Genomic DNA, 19,452 nt, shown 5'->3' with positions numbered 1-19,452 from the left:
TGACTGTATGTATATACAAAATATATATATATATATATATATATATATATATATATATATATATATATATATATATATATATATATATATATATATATATCTATCTATATAGTGAAAATATACCGAAGTTGAACCCGGGAGTGATGCTCGCTTAAACCACTGAGGGGCGTCTATAAGACCTGGGACATCCGCGACGCTGAGCCACTCCTGTGACATTTACTATGACATGTAGTTTTGTAGTCTTGAATGGTACGTACCCGCACATATATGCTAGACTCGCTTGCTTTGAATATTGTTATCGATCCTTTCTATATGATGCCAAGATCCTGATATCTATTGCATGATTGTATTTTTACAGGATGATGCCAAAGATCTAATTGTGATTAAACCTACCTATGGGACAAAGTTGTGGACCTGATTGATTTCCACGACATTTAATCACAATTAAGATCTAAGGAAATGGCGGGACACAAGATTATCAATGTACCGACATTCGGCGCCGACCCGCAAGCTGAAGATTCGGGCTCGGAGTTCATTCACTGGCTCAAAACGCTGGAGAACCAGTTCGGAGCCCAGGATACCGTTCCCACCGCTGAAACGAAGCTGTCTGTGATGCATACTAAAGTCGACCACCGCGTCTACAGGAGCATCGCACGATGTACGACGTACGATGCGCCGTGGCAGAGCTAAAGCGAATTTACATTAAGAAACGGAGCGTGGTGTACAACAGGTATCTGCTCTCAACGCGGCGTCGACAGCCCACTGAGTCGATCGATCGCTTCGCCCAGGAGCTGCGACACCTACTTGCGGACCGTACTCAAGAGGTACGTACGCACGAGCAAGTCCAGGACGATCTTGTCCGAGATGCTTTTGTCTCTGGGATCAGCTCTTCGATTCTGAGGCTCAGACTTTTGGAGACAGCTGACCTGACGTTCGCGGAGGCACTACGGGTGGCCCACGTCTACACTGAGGCCCGGGAACAATCTACCGCCTATGACCACACATGAGTCGTTGCGGGGACTTCTCAACTCGCACGACCGGAGAGGGCTACCGCCGAGGATATGGGAGCGGACTCGACTACGGCGGAGCCCCTGGCCGCTCCCGAGGTGGACTCAGATTCCGGTTTGGCGGCAGCCACGGCGGCCAGGCCAAGGCCTGAACGAAACGCGGCATGTTACTTCTGTGGCAATCGACAGCATCCCAGGTCGGCGTGTCCGGCTCGGGAAGCAATATGCCATTTGTGTTCGACTAAAGGACATTTTGCAAAAGTCTGCAGGAAGACTGCGCGGGGCACACGAGCTCGCGCGACCTTGAATGGGTTTATCGCAGAGCCAACGGACCGAGCACAGAGCGGGGCGCCTCAACCGGCTTTGATGAGTGGTCCTCCTCCTCGTGGGCCCCTGGCTGCATGCTCGTCCTTGGTGAGATACATCGGGCCGCCAAAACAAATGGCGCGAACACGACCGGCCGCAGAGCGACCGTCCTTGACTGGCATCCGAACGCCCTCCTCAAACAAACGACAAGCTTCTGCTTTGAAAGCTCCTCTTGCTTTGCGGCAAACGCTGCACGTGACACGAGCGCCATCCGACGGCAGCTCGTACGAACTACACGCTCTTGCTCCGGCATGACCAACGATGCGTTTGGCACGGGGGCCCCCCGGAGGCTGCTCAAATGACCGGAAAACTGCAGCCGGTGTGGGATCCACACGTGAGGCGCGATCTTCTCGCTCGGATGGCACAATACCTGCTGGATCTTCCGGCCTTGCTCAGGCCATTATTCCGCTCAAGGTCGAAGGCATTTTTGCGCGGGCCTTAGTCGACACGGGGTCTACGGATAGTTTTATCGATCAACGGCTGGTGCGTCAACATGGGTGGACGGTCTTCGGGACTACACGACGGATCTTCATGGCCTCCCAAGGACTTAGGCTCAGCACAAAAGGGGAATGTCGATTGAAACTTGTGATAAAGGGACGCATGTTTCCAGATGTACATCTCATGGTCTTGCCTGCATTATGTGCTGACATTCTGTTCGGACATGATTTTCTTAAGCGACATGGACGTTTGGAAATGGAATTCGGTGGGACGGACACACATGCTGTGTGTGCACTCGCGAAAATGGACATTGAGCCTCTTTCGCTGTTCCCCAACCTGACCACTGATTGCACTCCTGTAGCAGTAAAATCATGGCGCTACTCACGAGCAGACGCGCAATTCATTGCGGAGGAAACGGCCCAGCTCTTAAAGGACGGTATTATCGAACCTAGCCGGTCGCCGTGGCAGGCCCAGGTCTTAGTGGTGCGAAGTGAGGCCCATCGCCGATGCATGGTAACCGACTACTCACAGACGGTTAATCGCTTTACACAGCTGGATGCCTACCCCTTACCAGGGATGGACGCGCTAGTACGACAGGTGGCCCAGTACTCCGTCTACAGCACTCTCGATCTGCGTAGTGCGTATCATCAGATCCCCATCTCTAGGGCTGATCGCATCTATACCGCCTTTAAATCAGGTCAAAGGTTATACCAGTTCACCCGACTACCTTTTGGGGTGACAAACGGGGTCACCTGTTTTCAGAGGGCTATGGACGACCTCGTTACTAATGAGAACTTGACAGATGTCTTTGTATATCTGGACAATCTTACGGTTTGCGGGTATGACCAGGGGCATCACGATGCTAATCTGAAGCGCTTCCTCGAGGTCGCGCAGAGGTATCGCCTAACCATGAATGAGGCTAAGTGTCGTTACTCTCTACGCACGATACATCTTCTGGTGTACAACGTGACCCATGGCTCTGTCTCTCCGGATAAGGAGCGTCTGCGACCTTTGCTCGATATGGCTCCGCCTAGCGATCGAGCTTCGCTGAAGCGCGCTCTCGGGCTGTTCGCCCACTATTCGAAGTGGGTGGAAAATTTCTCCTCAAAGCTCCGCCCCCTCGTGGCCTGCGACACGTTCCCCATGAGCCCGGCCGCCTTGGCGGCCTTCGGGGGCCTTAAGGCCGACATCGCTGGCGCCGCTGTGGCGACGATCGACGAGAGCGAATCTTTCGTCTTAGAAAGTGATGCCTCGGATCATGCGATAGCGGCGACCCTCTCCCAAGGGGGGCGCCCTGTGGCTTTCTTTTCGCGGACTCTCACCTCCGCTGAGCGGAGGCATTCGTCTGTCGAAAAGGAAGCATACGCGATCGTCGAGTCGATTCGGCGATGGTGACCGTACTTACTCGGGCGATGCTTCCAAATCATCACGGACCAACAAAGCGTTGCGTTCATGTACGACACCTTACATGCTCAACGTATTAAGATTGAGAAAATCACTCACTGGCATATCGAACTCGCCGACTTCTGCTACACCATCAAATACCGCCCGGGGAAGGATAACCTGGTCGCCGACGCCTTATCGAGGCCGGCTACGTGCGCGGGTATCATAACTCTGGAGGGTCTGCGCACTTTGCACGACACTATGTGTCATCCAGGGGTGGCGCGTTTCACTCATTTTGTGCGTAGTGGTAATCTGCCATACTCGATTGAGGACATCCGCCGGATCTGCCGTGACTGCGCTATATGTGCGGAACTCAAACCGTGTTTTTACAACCCTCCCATGGGGACGCTGGTTTGGGCTACTAGACCATGGGAGAGATTGGCGATGGATTTCAAAGGACCGCTGCCGGTGTCGAGTAACTCTCGTTATCTGCTCACTATCGTTGATGAGTACTCGCGATTCGCTTTTGCTTACACGTGCGGGGATATGATGGCTGCCACGGTCATACGATGCCTGCAGAATTTGTTTTCTATGTTTGGGTATCCGGCCTACGTGCATACCGATCGGGGTGCGGTGTTCCTGTCTCAGGAGGTGAGAAGTTATTTGCTCCAAAATAATGTCGCTTCGAGTTACACCACACCGTACAGACCCCAGGCGAATGGGCAGATCAAATGCTTCAATGGGATTATATGGAGGGCCGTCATGCTGAGCCTCAGGACCCTCGGCCGGGGCCTCAATAAATGGGCTTGGTCGCTACCTGCGGCTCTGAACTCGATCAGGGCTCTCCTATGTACGGCCACCAACCAGACTCCTCACGAAAGACTGTTCCACCACCCTAGAAGCTCGGGTAGTATCCGATCTTTACCCAGCTGGCTCGCTGAGCCAGGGCCAGCCTATCTCAAATGAGCGGTTTGCACAAGCAAGTACGACCCCTTAGTAGATAAGGTGCAGGTACTCCAGGCTAATCCCGAGCATGCTCATGTGATGATGGCAGATGGACGCGAGTCCACTGTCTCCGTATGCCATCTCACCCCATGTGGGGTCATCGACCCTTATAGGGATATTGACGAACCGATCCACGAGTCTATGGACTCTACCAAAGCTTCCTCTATGGAACTTCTGCCGTCACTTCCGTCGTCACATACACCCCTGCCTGAAGGCTCTGAGGTGCCCCCTCTGACACCGGCCTCCAGCGGCTACTCCGAAGCAGGGGACTCCGGGCTTGGGGACGCCGTACCCGGTAGTTTCCGGACACGAGCTGGCAGGGTAGTTCGCCACCCCGACCGCTACGGGTGGACCGACTGACATGGAATGACGTACCCCAATCAATTAATGCTGACGCTCGCTTGAGACTTGCCTAGCGGCAGTATAGTTCTAACGGCGGGGAGAATGTAGTGAAAATATACCAAAGTTGAACCCGGGAGTGATGCTCGCTTAAACCACTGAGGGGCGTCTATAAGACCGGGGACATCCGTGACGCTGAGCCACTCCTGTGACATTTACTATGACATGTTGTCTTGTAGTCTTGAATGGTACGTACCTGCACATATATGCTAGACTCGCTTGCTTTGACTATTGTTATCGATCCTTTCTATATGATGCCAAGATCCTGATATCTATTGCATGATTGTATTTTTACAGGATGATGCCAAAGATCTAATTGTGATTAAACCTACCTATGGGACAAAGTTGTGGACCTGATTGATTTCCACGACAATATATATATAAATATATATATATATATTGTTACGGTTTTTAGAACCTTCACGTTGTAAATTTAGTAGTAAATGTCCTTGTAAAATAACCCCTATGTACATTTCCCCTTAATTGGCTGTTAATTGTTTGCACCTTCGTTAGTCCATCGCATCACATCGCAAATAATAGGCTTCCCTCAATAGTTATCTCATTATTATATGTCTCAGGTAAGGCTCTGTGTCCACTAGTTCATCTTGCGTTGCATCAAATGAAATAAGGTAGAATCCCCTTTCAATTGCCCCAAAACGCCATTGCCTGCAGCGTTCGCTGCCCTTTGGCTGGGGCTCCTTTGGCTGGCCCCAAAACTCCATTGAACACGCGGTCAAGCCAACGAACAAGGGCGTGGCCCGCACCTCGTCATACAAGGTGGAGTCAGCTAGCCCTTGCCGACCAATCAAGGCTCAGTGGGCAGGGCTTGAGAGGCGTGACCAAGAAACATCGAGCAGTTTCGCGATCGTTTCGCGTGGTGCTATATAAACCGTTGCACGGAGCCCCCACCGCAGTTGAGGAGTTCCGTGGCAAGCAGTTCTGCAAGAGAGTTCTGAGGGAGGTGCGCTGGATGAGAGGAGTGAGGAGAGTCCCGAGGGAGAGAAGCCGCACAAGAGTTCCGTGGGTGTTGAAGGAGCTTCGAAGATGCAGGAGGCGGAGATGCGCAGAGGATCCGGAGCGTGCTCGCCGTACCAATGAACACCGACGGCAACTGCCGGAACCAACCTCCAACGAACAAGGGGGTGCACGCAAACCTCGACGTGTGCCGCGATCCTCGGACCTCCCTGCTGCCATTCTGCACGAACCTGAACCTTCTCCCCGTCATTCCTGCTACAATTCCCTATTCGTGTGAGTCTGCCTGTCGTCTGTCCTTTGTGTTGTCTGGGGCATAAGTTAAGCCTGTATAAGTATAAGTTGCTCTGTGTCTATCTCCCTGTATACTACCTTCATTTCTTTTCTTCCTTTAGTCTTGTGTAAATAATAATAAATACTTGTTCTTCCTACCTTTGCCTTCTTCTTCATGCTCGCCCGATCGTCCCTGTCTTTTACCCATTGAACACCTGTGGCACGATTTGGCCAATGCTCAGAATCGGGTTAGTCCTGGTTAATGGCTCGAACTTCGGGTTGCTAAAACGGCTCGGCAACTAGTCCATCTAAAACCGGGGTTCGAGCGGTACTTGCCTCCCTGTTCTGCGGGGGGGACGGATAAAGGTATTCAGGATAAAACCTGGACCCATAACCCTGGTCCATTCCATCCCGCAGAAGAGCGTTACAAGTACCAGGAGCAGAGACGGTCAGCTTAACAGACAAGGGGCTAACCCCCTCTTGCTAAGAGGAGAGCCGTACTCCGTATCCGTAACAATATACAGACTTGGCATTTAATATGGAATATTTTTTTTGTGGGGGTGAACTTACTTTTCAAGATGTCTTAGAACCAAAAGTTCATTGGAATTATGTTGAAATTATTCTAGATTTTGTTAATGTGACCTTTAAAAGAAACAAAAACCACATTTGACATTTCAAAACAAATAAATTGATCCTTGAAAGTGATGTAAACTGATAAACCACCTTTTAGAAGCAATTTTCCCCTGCAAAGCGGGGGTTGGCCTTTTTCGGGGACCGTGGTTGTTGTTGTTTTTGGTCCCCTTTTTGAAGCAATGTTTTACGGCCGGATGCCCTTCCTGCCGCCAACCCTTTTTGTCGCCTTTTACGACAAGCAGGGAATTACCAGTGAACTGGTACTCAATTAGCCGACCTCGGAAGGATGACAGGCTGAGTCAACCCCCCTGGCATTAATTCAGCGATCGACCGGGATTCGAACCCAGGATCCTAGGATCCTAAGCCGGCACCCTAGCCGCTAGCCCAACACCAGGCTTGATATGTAAACTGTAAACTGATGTAAAGATGTAAACTGATATCGAACTCAATTCATGGACAGTACTGTGTTAAACTTCTGTACGTTTTCCAGAAGTATCTCTATTTTTCACATTAGCCCAATTTTTTTTAAACAAAAACAAAAGTTAAATTACAACTGGGATTATGGATAGTAAAATTACAGTACAGTACTTCGTGTAACCCCCACGAGCATTCAGGAGAGCACATACACGTCGAGGCATGCTGTTCACGAGATTTGCCAAGGTTTGGACAGGAATCGCTTGCCATGCAGTGACAATAGCCTGCTGCAATTCACGCACAGAGGTCGGCTGCTGGTCCAAGTGGTCGATTTGACGCGTTAATTCTGCCCACAAGTTCTCTATCGGATTCATATCCGGGGACATGGCAGGCCACTCCATATGCTCTACACCATGGTCAGCAAGAAAGTGTTGGATCATGCGAGCACGATGAGGCCGTGCATTGTCAACTTGGAAGACAAAGTTTCCTCGAAAGGCTGCACGAGTAAATGGAAGCAATGTTTCTTCCAGAATGGCCCTGTACTTGAACTGGTTCAGGTTTCCATTCAGAACAACCAGGTCAGTTTTGCCCCCTGCATGAAAAGCAGCCCAAACGGTCACCCCACCACCTCCAGCTTGGACTTTTGGCACTATACAATCTTTGTTGTAGGCTTCATGCACTTGTCTGCGCACTCGGACGTGGCCATCTTGACGATAGACCAGAAATCTAGACTCGTCACTGAAGATCACGTGATTCCAGTGTCCTGGCTGCCATTGACGGTGCTCTCTGGCCCACTGCAATCGGCGCTGGCGGTGTTGTCTGGTCAGGCATGGCTTTCTCAGGGGATGCCTGGCACGATAGCCTGCTTGAACCAGTCGTTGGTTGACTAGCCTTCTGGATACAGGCACATTTGTCAGTTGCTGCCACTCAGCCCTAAGCCGATTAGCTGACTTGGTACAGCCATTGCGGACTAACCGGTGCAGCTGGCGATCATCCCTCCTTGTGGTTCTGCGGGGATGTCCTGGCCTCGGTATTGGAGTAGGAACACCCCTCTGAGCATTACGTTTCAGGATCTTTGACACCTGACCTTGAGTGATGCCATACTGCCGAGCAATAGTACGCTGTTTCATGCCGTAATTTCGTAAAGCCACCACTCCATGACAAACAGCATTGTCGAGGTGACAGACCATCTCCAGAGGAAGCGGCAATAACTTTTGGAGATGTGCAGTAGTTGTTTTCCACTAATACAGAACGCAACAACACTTGTATACCCGACTGTGAAGCCAATCATCAAATGCACCTGTCCGTACATTTTGCCACGCCACCTGTGATATAATTCTGTTGTTGACTTCTTGCTGCGACAGACAATCAGTGACATGGTTCTTTTAACAAATAAATAACCAAAGTGTAAAAGAAACTCACCAGATTGATATACTGAGTTAAGAAAGTAAACCCAAGTCAAGAAAAAAATATATATTCCATATTAAATGCCAAGTCTGTATATGCACAACATATTTATAATGGGGATTATCACTCCTTTCCATGCGTATTTCAAAATATGTGGAAGGATAGATTCGAGCAACCTTTTTTAACAGGGCCCACTGACCATTGGGGGTCAGTGCATTCAGTCAGTCAGTCAGTCAAGTGCTCCTTGCGTCATTATTGTAGGTCCATGAAGCAAGTTGAATATATCAATTTTGTATTAAGATGAGGATAGTGGAAGAGCTATAACACAGAACAGAACAATGGAAAGCGAGAAAAAAGTCTGAAGCCTCGGCCTAGCGTCAGGTGTGCTAATATCTTCTTAATTTATTACATAGCCTACGGACGTAAATGAACACTAGTTTTACTCTGCTCTCGTTGCACATCACATGTGGTGAATTTCACCTCCATTCATCTTGTATTCATTGTTATTTAAAAAACGCTTCTGTACACTGCCCGTAAGGCTCGGTTTGCAAGTCACTGTCTACAGTGCCTTCAAAAAGTATTCACTCCTCTTGTCTTTTTCACATGTTGTTGTGTTACAGCCTGAATTTAAAGTTGATTGAATTGAAATTTTTGTCCATGATCTATACAAAATACCCCATTATACTCACACTTGTGGTAAACAAACTGGAGATAGTGGTACATGGTGGCTAAAAACTTATGTGGAGGCAGGTCCAAAGATACTGGCAGTAACTGCTTCTCGCATCTTGTCTTGCAGAATAACACCTCCACATATCGATCTATGAGGAGTCGAGGAAGATCCCGAAAATTCCACTCAGCCATTATGGTTGACATCAAACCACACCACTAATCATGGCACATGCATTTAAATGGTGAAAATAAACAAGGGGATTTAACCTCCTCTGGTAGATAATTTAATCATAGCATTACATCCTGAATGAGTAAAATAAAAATAATGATCATACCAGCAATTGACTTGTAGAAATCCTCCATGCTGTGAACTTCTCTTGGGCCTTCGCAACCCAGTGTACATTCTTCAAATGCAGCAAGATAACCTCTTAGAGCTCGTTCCATTTCATTGGCACACTTTTCATGTTCTCCTTTATTGTATGCATGCACTGCACTGTGGTACAAAACCTAACACAGAGTGGTTCATCTTAAAGTGTAGTTCAAACTTTTCACACATGTTATAATTGCATGTGGTACTCGAAAGGAAGGAGAAAAAAATTGCTCTAAAATGGGGTGGCCTTTATTAGAAGTTCAATGAATTCGATTTGGATAAATATTTATATTCTGAAAGACAGACCTTGTCCAAACAATATCTGCTGCAGTCCACAGAAGTACATTTTAAACATTGTAATTGCGACAATACCCACTGTATCATCAAATTGTAAAGAATTGCTTAACTACACTACAACAGAGATGTTTGTCTGTCTGTCTGTGTCGCCATTTTTCTCAGAGATGACCAAACGTATCTTTGTCAATTTTCAAAGGTTCATCAGTGAGTGCCAGGGAGTGTTTTAGGCAAAAAGAAAAATTTGAAAACAAAAGTTTGATTTTTTGGGATTCTTTTTTTTTTTTTTTTTGCTTTATCTTTAATAAATTAATAATCTAATTATTTATTTATTTTAATTTAATTTATTTATTTATTATTAATCTAATGAATTAAATTTTAATTTTAATTTAAATTCTAATTCTAATTAATTTCAATTATTATTAATTATTAATTAATTTTATTAATTAATTTTATTATGGGATTAATTAATTTTGGGATTAATTATCTTTAATTAATTATAATTTCAAAGTCTTTGTAGCGATGTGAAAGGTAGTATTAAATGATCCCTGACTCCATTCCTTGGTGTGTGTAGGGAAGTGTTTCGGCCCCCTACAACAAAATAGAAAAAAAAACGATTCCTTCAAAATGCCAAAGGATTATAACAGCACCAGCAATGCCAAGTACCCCTGCTAGTTTTGTATAAATCGAATCCTTGCAAAGAATCGTTGACCTTTGAAGAACTAACCACTTGATTATCTGTTTGCTGATATGCTCGTTGGGACTGATGCAAGGAATGGATGCCAGAAGTGAGATAGTAGACGAGTATTAGACCATCCATATACATCATTTTAGAAATCCAAATTGGTAATACATCTGATCTGATTTTTCATTAAGGGATCAATCACTATTCATCGAGAGAAATGGGATTGCTTAGGCAGTCATGAACCAGGAAGAGTTTTTCTAATGAGGCCAAGTAGCCACCATTGTGCTTGATCCATAAGGAGAGCTTGGTAATCCGTCACGGTTCCAGCCTAAACTTCTTCAGCTTCTTCTTTAATAGCCACATTTATTCCCGCGTTCTTGTGGGGTTAGCCGGGGGAATCTTGGCCCAAGTCTTTCATGAACCGGCTGGCCAGGTCTGATGTTAGACTCAGGTCAGGGCAGAAATTTGGAATTTGGCTATGGTGTTGGCGATAGCTCGCTTACTCTTCGCAAATGACACCGTGGGATCTAACGTCCACCAACTAATGCCAGCAGATGGGACGTCAGTTTAACGGGACGTCACACACATTGACGGAGTAACCTGCCTGTGAAACACCGGGATGACAGTTTATAGCTGGGTCGAGATTCAAACCCTCGAGACAGCTTAGAGAACAGGCTAGACAGCTTCAATTCAAGGCTAGACACAGCTGATATCTAAGCGTATATCTCGGGCCATCCTGCCAGTCCAATGCCATCCATAAACACTTTCAAAATTATACATTGGGTCTTTATTTGCCCATGGCATATGATATGATAGCATGGCATATGATACAGCAATTCCAACATTACTTTCTAAACTAGGGCATGCCCGTACTATATATATATCTAAAATTATATCCCCCCCCCTCTATTTACATGGAATGGTTTGGTCCATTCGCAAAGCCAAAGGCAAAGCGAACGGCTTGCGAGTACGGTGACAATCCCCCCCTCTATTTACATCAAATGGTTTGGTCCATTCGCAACGACCACAGAACCCCCCCCCCCCCCCTCTATTTACATGAAATGGTTTGGTCCATTCGCAACGCCAAAGCGAACGGCGAACGGCTAAATCGCCATAGCTCGGTAACTACTTCTCCGATTAATATGAAACCTTGAAAAGGCACATCCTCGGGTCCCCAGCAATATACCTGGCAAGTTTAAAGTATATCGGACCGGTAGTTGTCGAGAAACAGCGGTCACAGACAAACATACATACATACATACATACAAACATACAAACATACAAACATACAAACATACACACAGAGATTACTGGAATTATAGATAGATAAGACATGCTTTTTGATGCGGCACTCTTCCTGGTAGTGCACTGAATGATAGTTTTAGTCAAATCTGGAGGTCAGTGCAGATGACACCACCACCCACAACTTGATGAATAAGAAGCAGTAACAACTGTGTTGGAGTGGCGACACATCCAGGACTTAAACTCGAGCGAAGAAACTGATTCGGCACAACCGACACTCTGCATCGAGCATGGTACATGAATGAATTAATGAGTGAGTGAATGAATGAAAGTGACATCTGACCTCATATTCTTCAGATTCCAAGTCCTTGATGTAACTTTCTGACACTCCTGGCTGCTTCAGGAAGAAATGCATGTTCTTTCTGGCAATATTGTTCTCTGGATTCTTCTGTATGAATGTATAGGCAGATGCCACAGCCTTTGGCATGTTGTTTGTCTGTATAAAACACGACAGTAAATAATGCATCCGATTTCTAAGTTACAAAAGGGGAAATCTACATATTAGGTACACAAAAACGCCAAATTAAATGCAAAATAATCAGGAAATGATAAGCGGTGAAGTCTTCCAAAAGAGAATTGTGGTGATGGTGAATAGATGACCAAGTAACCTGTAGTTTTTAGGGAATTAACTGAGTTGATATGAGAGCAACAGAAGGCAGTTATAACATGTGTAACCCCATCTATCTCTTGATACCTACTTGACTGGGGTTCAATTGTAAATTCCGTCTGCTGGTTTCTATCATTTTTAGGGGTGTAGCTGTATTTTTTTTTAATGAACCGACCCTTATACTGCAGATTAGGAATTTTGAATTTGGTTAGTATATTGGAATACAATGGCCTGCACTTTTTAAAAGGTTATAGCTTCAATTAGACTTTTGGTCATCTATTCAGTTAGTTCAATTAAACAGATCAGACTAATTAGTTCAACTAAACAGATCGAATTCCACCATCTATCCTGTCAACCCATTTAGATATGATATATCAGTACCCAGACTAAGACAAAGTATTGCAGTACAAAGGATTCGCTTCAACTACAAGTCAATTTTATCAGAAAAATGAAACAATGGCATTTTAGGACTTTATACGAGATAAGCATTTACAGATAAGTTTGCAGATAAGTTTGACAACATTAAACTGCATAAATTTCAATAAAAACCGGAAAAATTGAGGTGTTCTAAAACTTTTGACCGGTAGTATATATATATATATATATACATATATATATATATATATATATATATATATATATATATATATATATATATATATATATATATATACATACATATATATTGTTACGGCCCGCGGATAAGATGTTGTGTTTGCCGAGCGGATGGCCCCGCGGTCGTACAGTTACCCGGACTAACCCGATTCCCGAACGTTGGCCGGATCGCACCACAGATATTCAATAGGGAAAAGACTAAGGCGACACGGATGTGAAGAAGAAGACAAAAAGGTTGGAAATACGAATATAATTTATTTCTATTTACACCCAAAAATAACCAATGAGAAGGAAAGATAATAAAATAATATACAGAAGATTTTAGAGACACAGTGCAACGCTAGCTTATACGAGCTTAATTAACTACCCAGGGACAAAACAAACAGAACAAACTCACGTACACCAAAAAAAAGGATGGAAGGTAGGAGATGGAAGGTAGGAGGTGGATGGCTGGAGGGAGAGGAAAGTCCAAGGGGTCCGGCAGCACGATCGGCGCATTTAGCAGCCGCCGTTCCTTCACGGCCCTGCTCAAAACCGCCGTCTAGGCCCCAAGCGGCTGTTGAGTGTTGTTGCTGCTGTGGCCGCCGCTGCTGCTGCTGCTGTGGACGTCGCGTGCTTTGCCAGGACTACAACAGGCTTTGTGCTTCGCTGGATGATGATCTCCTTAATGTTCTCTATGTTCTTTTGCTCACATGCCAGCCTCGGACTCTGTTCGGAAAAGCACCAGCTCAGGAACAAACATCGGTCCACTTGATCAGCCGTTGCTGTGTACAAAGCTTCCTTGGGTGATCTCAATGTACTCTCGCAGTTGGTTCTCTCTCGCAGTACCTTGCGCGCGCACTTTTATAACGCCTCCGGCGATCAAGCCGCCGGCCTTCAGGACACGCCCATCGGTGTGCTCACCTCGGCCCTGGTTGGTCGCGCGACCCTCTGGCTCCGCCCTTGATGACGACGGGCGGGCACGCCTTTCTTCCCCGACCCGAGCACATGTTCAATGGTGGTTTTGGAGGGGAGGTAATTGGCAATCGAGGCTTGGCAATGATGAAAGGGGAAATGGAGGTTTTGGGAATGGGAATGAAGAATGAAGGGAATCTATCTTATTTCACTTGGTGCAATGGAGTGTCATTTTATTGGAAGACAAAGCCTTAACCTAATACACAGAATAAGGAAATAAACTACTGAACAGGGATATTATAGTGTCCTTCATGTATGCTTTATTGAACTAACTACGGGAACGCCCTTTGACCTTTATACACACTGGAGCAAGGAGGGCTCAGAATAAAGTAATAATAATAAAAATACAATAAAAAAACACAATCCTCATATCCACAACAATATATATATATATACTAAACAACAACAACACAACATGCATTTTAAAGGCCATTTTCCCTGCTAGAGCGGGGGTTAGCCTTGGGGTCCCCATGACAATCTTCTCCATTTTGCCCTATTTTCTGCATCTCTCCTTGTTAACCCCCTTGCCCGCATTTCTTCTTCGACCATCTTTAGCCAAGTCTTTCTCGGTCTTCCCCGTCTTCTACTTCCTTCTACATTCATTTCCATCACTCTTCTCAACCAGTCACTTTCATCCTTCCTCAACACATGACCAAACCATCTCAACCTGTTCCTCTTCACAGCATCAATCACAGGCTCTATTCCCATCATCTTTCGCAATTCATCATTTGTCTTCCTCTCTCTCAACGATACTCTGCACATCCGTCGAACCATTCGCATTTCCACCCTTTCCAACCTTCGTCGCTGCTCTACGTTCATTACCCATGTCTCGCTCCCATAAATCATAACACTTCTCACACATGCAGCATACACATTTCCCTTCAGCTTCAACGACACTCCCCTCATCATCAGCACGCCACTCAATTCCCAAATCTTCTTCCATGCACATCTCACTCGAGCAACCGTTGCCGAGTCTGATCCACCTTCTCCATTCAGCATGTCTCCGAGGTAGCAAAATGTTTTCACACCTTCCAGCTTCACGCCGTCTCCAAGATCCAACTCAACATTTCCTCCATCTGCAGCTCCCTCTGTGCACACCTTACATTTGAATGTAGCTGCCACACTGGTTAATGACCCTCTCAGACCACTACATTTTTGATGAACCCACTCAGCGCACATTGTACACTGAATGGAGTTAACTCCGACACCCTTCCTACACACAGCACAGGGCCACTTCCCAGTTCTTTCCACCTCACCACATGCTTTACCACTTGCTATCACCTTCGTCTTTCCGATATTCACCTTCAGACCTTTTGTCTCCATACATTCCTTCCACGTGTTCATCTTTTCCTTCAGTCCATCCATACTTTCTGCAATCAACACCAGATCATCTGCATACAACAACTCCCATGGTAAACCCTCCTTTACGTTCTGAGCCAGCACCTCCATCACAGCTACAAATAGTAGTGGACTTAGTACCGACCCCTGATGCACTCCCACCTTCACCTCAAACTCACCACTGTTCCCGCCCTTCGTCCTTACAGCTGTGCGCGCTACATTGCCATCACTACTCTGATCAACCATTCCTCCACTCCTAACTTCCTCAATGCCCATGTCAATACTTTGCATGGAACCCGATCGAATGCTTTCTCCAGATCAACAAACCAAGAAACAACTTCTTCCTCTTCTCCATGTACTTCTCCTGCAACTGTCTCACAATGAAAAGCGCGTCTGTCGTTCCTCTTCCTGGCATGAATCCAAACTGCATTTCGTCGATCTTCACTTTCTTCCTTATCCTCCTCTCCAACACCCTTTCCAATACCTTCATTCCATGCTCCAATAACTTTATCGCTCGGTACGAGCCACACTCCAGAGGGTCACCTTTCCCCTTGTATAGAGGGACGAGGGTACTCAGTTCCCAAATCCACTGGAATGCGGCCTTCTTTCACCACCAGATTACAGATCTCTGTCATTCTCTTCACACCCCAACTTACTGCTGCCTTCAACATATCTCCCACAACTCCCGTCGGCCCTCCCGCTTTTCTACCTTCATTGCTTTTATCGCTTCCTCAACTTCCTTCAGTTATCTTCTCTGATATATATACTATATATATATAATATATATATATATATAGTATATATATATATATATATATATATATATATATCTATATACTTATATATATATATATATACAAATATATATATATACATATATATATATATATATATACATACATATATATATATATATATATATATATATATATATATATATATATATATATATTATATATATATATATATATATATATATACACAGTATATATATATATATATATATATATATATATATATATTATACTATATATATATATATATATATATATATATATATATATATATAGATATATATATATTGTATCGTCCGCGGATTGGATGTTATTTACCGAGCGAGGTAACCGCGGTCCGAACAGTTGTTCCCCGTTTCTTCCCGACTCACCCGATTCACCCAGACGTTGGCCAAATCGCGCTATGCCAAATCAATGATAGAAAGGACACGACGACTGGGAAAGATGAAACGACGCAAGGGGGTGCAGTTCTCAAGACCTCCGGAGGAGGGTATAATTACAGTGGTGGAGAAAAGGGTAGATTACAAGCAGAGTGAGGTAAAGACACAGAAGAGATGGGCACTTAAATACAGTCTTATCTATTTTCCCAGACAGACCACGGACAACGGACAAGGTAGACTCACACGGGGATTGATGGCAGGAATGGACAGGTAGGTCGCTGGCACAAGGTGCACCTTGGCTCGGGGACAGGATAAAGCACGGTTCAAAGATGCAGGGAGGTCTCACAGCGCTCGGAGGTGGTCTTGCTTGCTCCAAGCTCAGCGCGCATCTGACGTCACCTCCCTCTCTCCTGCACATGCTCAACGGGGAGTGACACGCCCTCGGCTGGTTGGTTTCGCCCCAACTGGGGCCGGTCCGCCGCTTCCATTGGGTGCGGGGGTTACCGGGCTCCGCCCTTGACGAGGAACCGACAGGGAGCCACGTTCCGCCCCTGTTGGGTAACCCCGTCGAGCACATGTCCGATGGCGGCTCGTTGGGAAGGCCTGGTGCCCTCCCACCACTCCTACCAACCAAGCCGGAGTGAGGACGCGCACTCCCTGCGCTCCTTGTTGTTGTTGTTGTTGTTGTTGAAGAGAGCTGTGAGGAAGAGCTGCGGGGAGGTATTGGAAGGCCTAAACTTCCTAACGGTGCCATACAATCACATTCTGGTGCAACGAAGGGTCAGAATTAATGGAAACGAATCCTTAACTGACATAGACTAAGAATAACTAGCAATTGTCTACCTGAGATGCGGTGGACCTGGATGCGACATTTATTGGGGGAAATAGGGGGAGGTCGGGTCTACAGAGTGTTGTTTACAGAAAATGGGACTAGGGAATGGGGGATTGGGGAGAGTTGGGAAGTATTGAGGAAATAGGGGAATATTTACAAGCGGATATGGATGGATGCAAATCCCATATCCGCAACTATATATATATATATATATATACATACTAGCAGAAGTACCCGGCATTGCCGGGCGGGGGAGGGGAGGGAAGGGGGAAGGGGAGGGGAGGGGAGGGGAGGGGGGAGGGGAGGAGAGGGGGGGAAGGAAAAGGGAGGAGGGGGAGGGGGGAGGGGGAGGGGGGTGGGGAAGGGGTAGGACAGAAAGGAAGGGGTAGGGGGGAAAGGGAGGAGCATGGGGGAAAGGGAGGGGGAGGGGGATGGGGATGGGGATGGGGTAGGGCAGAAAGGAAGGGGTAGGGGTGAAGGGAGGGGCATGGGGGCAAGGGAGGGGAGGGGGAGAGGAGGGGAAGGGGAGAGGGTTGGGTGGAGGGAGAAGGGGAGGGGGAGAGGAGGGGAGGGGGAAGGGGAGAGGGTTGGGTGGAGGGAGAAGGAGAGGGGGAGAGGAGGGGAGGGGGGAAGGGGAGAGGGTAGGGTGGAGGGAGAAGGGAAGGGGGAAGGGTAGGGGGAGGGAAAGGGGGAAAGGGAGGGGCAGCGGGAGGGAGGGGAGGAGGGAAGGGGAGAGGGGAGGGGGAGGAGGGAAGGGGAGGGGGAGGGGGAGGGGGAAGGGGAGGGGAGGGGGAAGGGGGAGGGGAGGGGGAAGGGGGAGGGGAGGGGGAGGGGGAGGGGGAGGGGGGATGGGGGATGGGGGGAGGGGAGTGGGGGGAGGGGAGTGGGGGGAGGGGAGGGGAATGGGGGGGAGGGGAGGAAAGGGAGGGAGGGGAGTGGGGGGAGGGGAGGGGGGAGGAGTGAGGGGAGGGGGGAGGGGAGGGGGGATGGAGTTGGGGGGAGGGGGGAGGGGAGGGGGAGGAGAGGGGGTGGGGGAGGGGAGGGGGGAGGGGGAGGGGAGGGGAGGAGAGGGGGGAGGGGAGGAGAGCAGGGAGGGGAGGAGAGGGGGGAGGGGGAGGTATGGGAGGGGAGAGGAGTGGGAGGGTGGGGGGAGGGGAGGGGAGGGGGAGGGGAGGGGGGGGGAGGGGAGGAGAGGGGGGAGGGGAGGAGAGGGGGGAGGGGGAGGTATGGGAGGGGAGAGGAGTGGGAGGGTGTGGGGAGGGGGAGGGGAGGGGGGCTGGGGAGGGGGAGGGGGAGGGATGGGAGGGGGAGAGGAGTGGGAGGGTGGGGGGGAGGGGGAGGTGGAGGGGGAGGGGGGAGGGCGAGGGGCATGGGGGATGGGGATGGGGAGGGGGGAGGGGGAGGGGTGGGGAAGGGGTAGGACAGAAAGGAAGGGGTAGGGGGGAAAGGGAGGGGCATGGGGGAAAGGGAGGGGGAGGGGGATGGGGAAGGGGTAGGTCAGAAAGGAAGGGTAGGGGTGAAGGGAGGGTGGAGGGGGAAGGGTAGGGGGAGGGGGAGGGGGGAAAGGGAGGGGGAGTGGGAGGGAGGGGGAGGAGGGAAGGGGAGGGGGAGGGGTAGGAGGGAAGGGGAGGGGGAGGTATGGGAGGATGAGAGGGGAGGGGGAGGAGAGGGGGAGGGGAGGAGAGGGGGGAGGGGAGGTATGGCAGGGGGAGAGGAGTGGGAGGGTGGGGGGAGGGGGGAGAGGAGTGGGAGGGTGGGGGGAGGGGGGAGGGGAGGTGGGAGGGGAGGGAGAGGGGAGGAGAGGGGGGAGGGGGAGGGATGGGAGGGGGAGAGGAGTGGGAGGGTGGGGGGGAGGAGGGGGAGGGGGGAGGAGGGGGAAGGGAGGGGGAAGGGTAGGGGGAGGGGAGGGGGGAAAGGGAGGGGAGGAGGGAAGGGGAGGGGAGGGGAGGGTAGTAAGGGCATTTTATGAGATATTTCACAAATCTGTTAACTAAATTGTTACCAAAAATTTCTTCACCAATATGTTTGTAAAGGTGTGTAATAACATGTGTTAAAATGTTGAAGGTCAACTCCCGTGGGAAACCCAGAAAAAAAGCTGTTGAATTCGGGTACCGAAAAATTATTTTCGAGAATTGTTATTTTTTTAAATCGGCCCTTAAGTAACTTATGAGGGGTCAAATAAGGGTTTTTCATGATTCTGAGTTGATTGTTAACATTTATATTTCACCACAGACACTCCTTTGTGGAAAAATAATTTCTAAATATATCTCATTTTCTACTTTGCAGGACATGGAGTCTAGCAATATGGATGAAGA

The 19,452-nt window shown here is 48.0% G+C and overlaps 1 protein-coding gene across 1 annotated transcript in view; it reads right to left on the bottom strand.

The window, feature by feature from the left end:
* Positions 1–19,452, bottom strand: part of LOC137436880 (cartilage-associated protein) — a 75,773-nt gene that overhangs the window by 12,868 nt on the left and 43,453 nt on the right. Inside the window, exons 2-4 of the mRNA XM_068131087.2 lie at positions 11,901–12,053; positions 9,302–9,473; positions 8,987–9,115 (exon numbers count right to left, since the gene is read on the bottom strand). Coding sequence (XP_067987188.2) covers positions 8,987–9,115; positions 9,302–9,473; positions 11,901–12,053 — 454 coding nt within the window. The remainder of the gene's footprint in view (positions 1–8,986; positions 9,116–9,301; positions 9,474–11,900; positions 12,054–19,452) is intronic.

The sequence above is a fragment of the Myxine glutinosa genome, chromosome 1 (assembly GCF_964187855.1).
Source record: "Myxine glutinosa chromosome 1, kmMyxGlut1.1, whole genome shotgun sequence".
Lineage (NCBI taxonomy): Eukaryota > Metazoa > Chordata > Myxini > Myxiniformes > Myxinidae > Myxine > Myxine glutinosa.
This window is presented reverse-complemented; position numbering and strand designations above follow the sequence as displayed.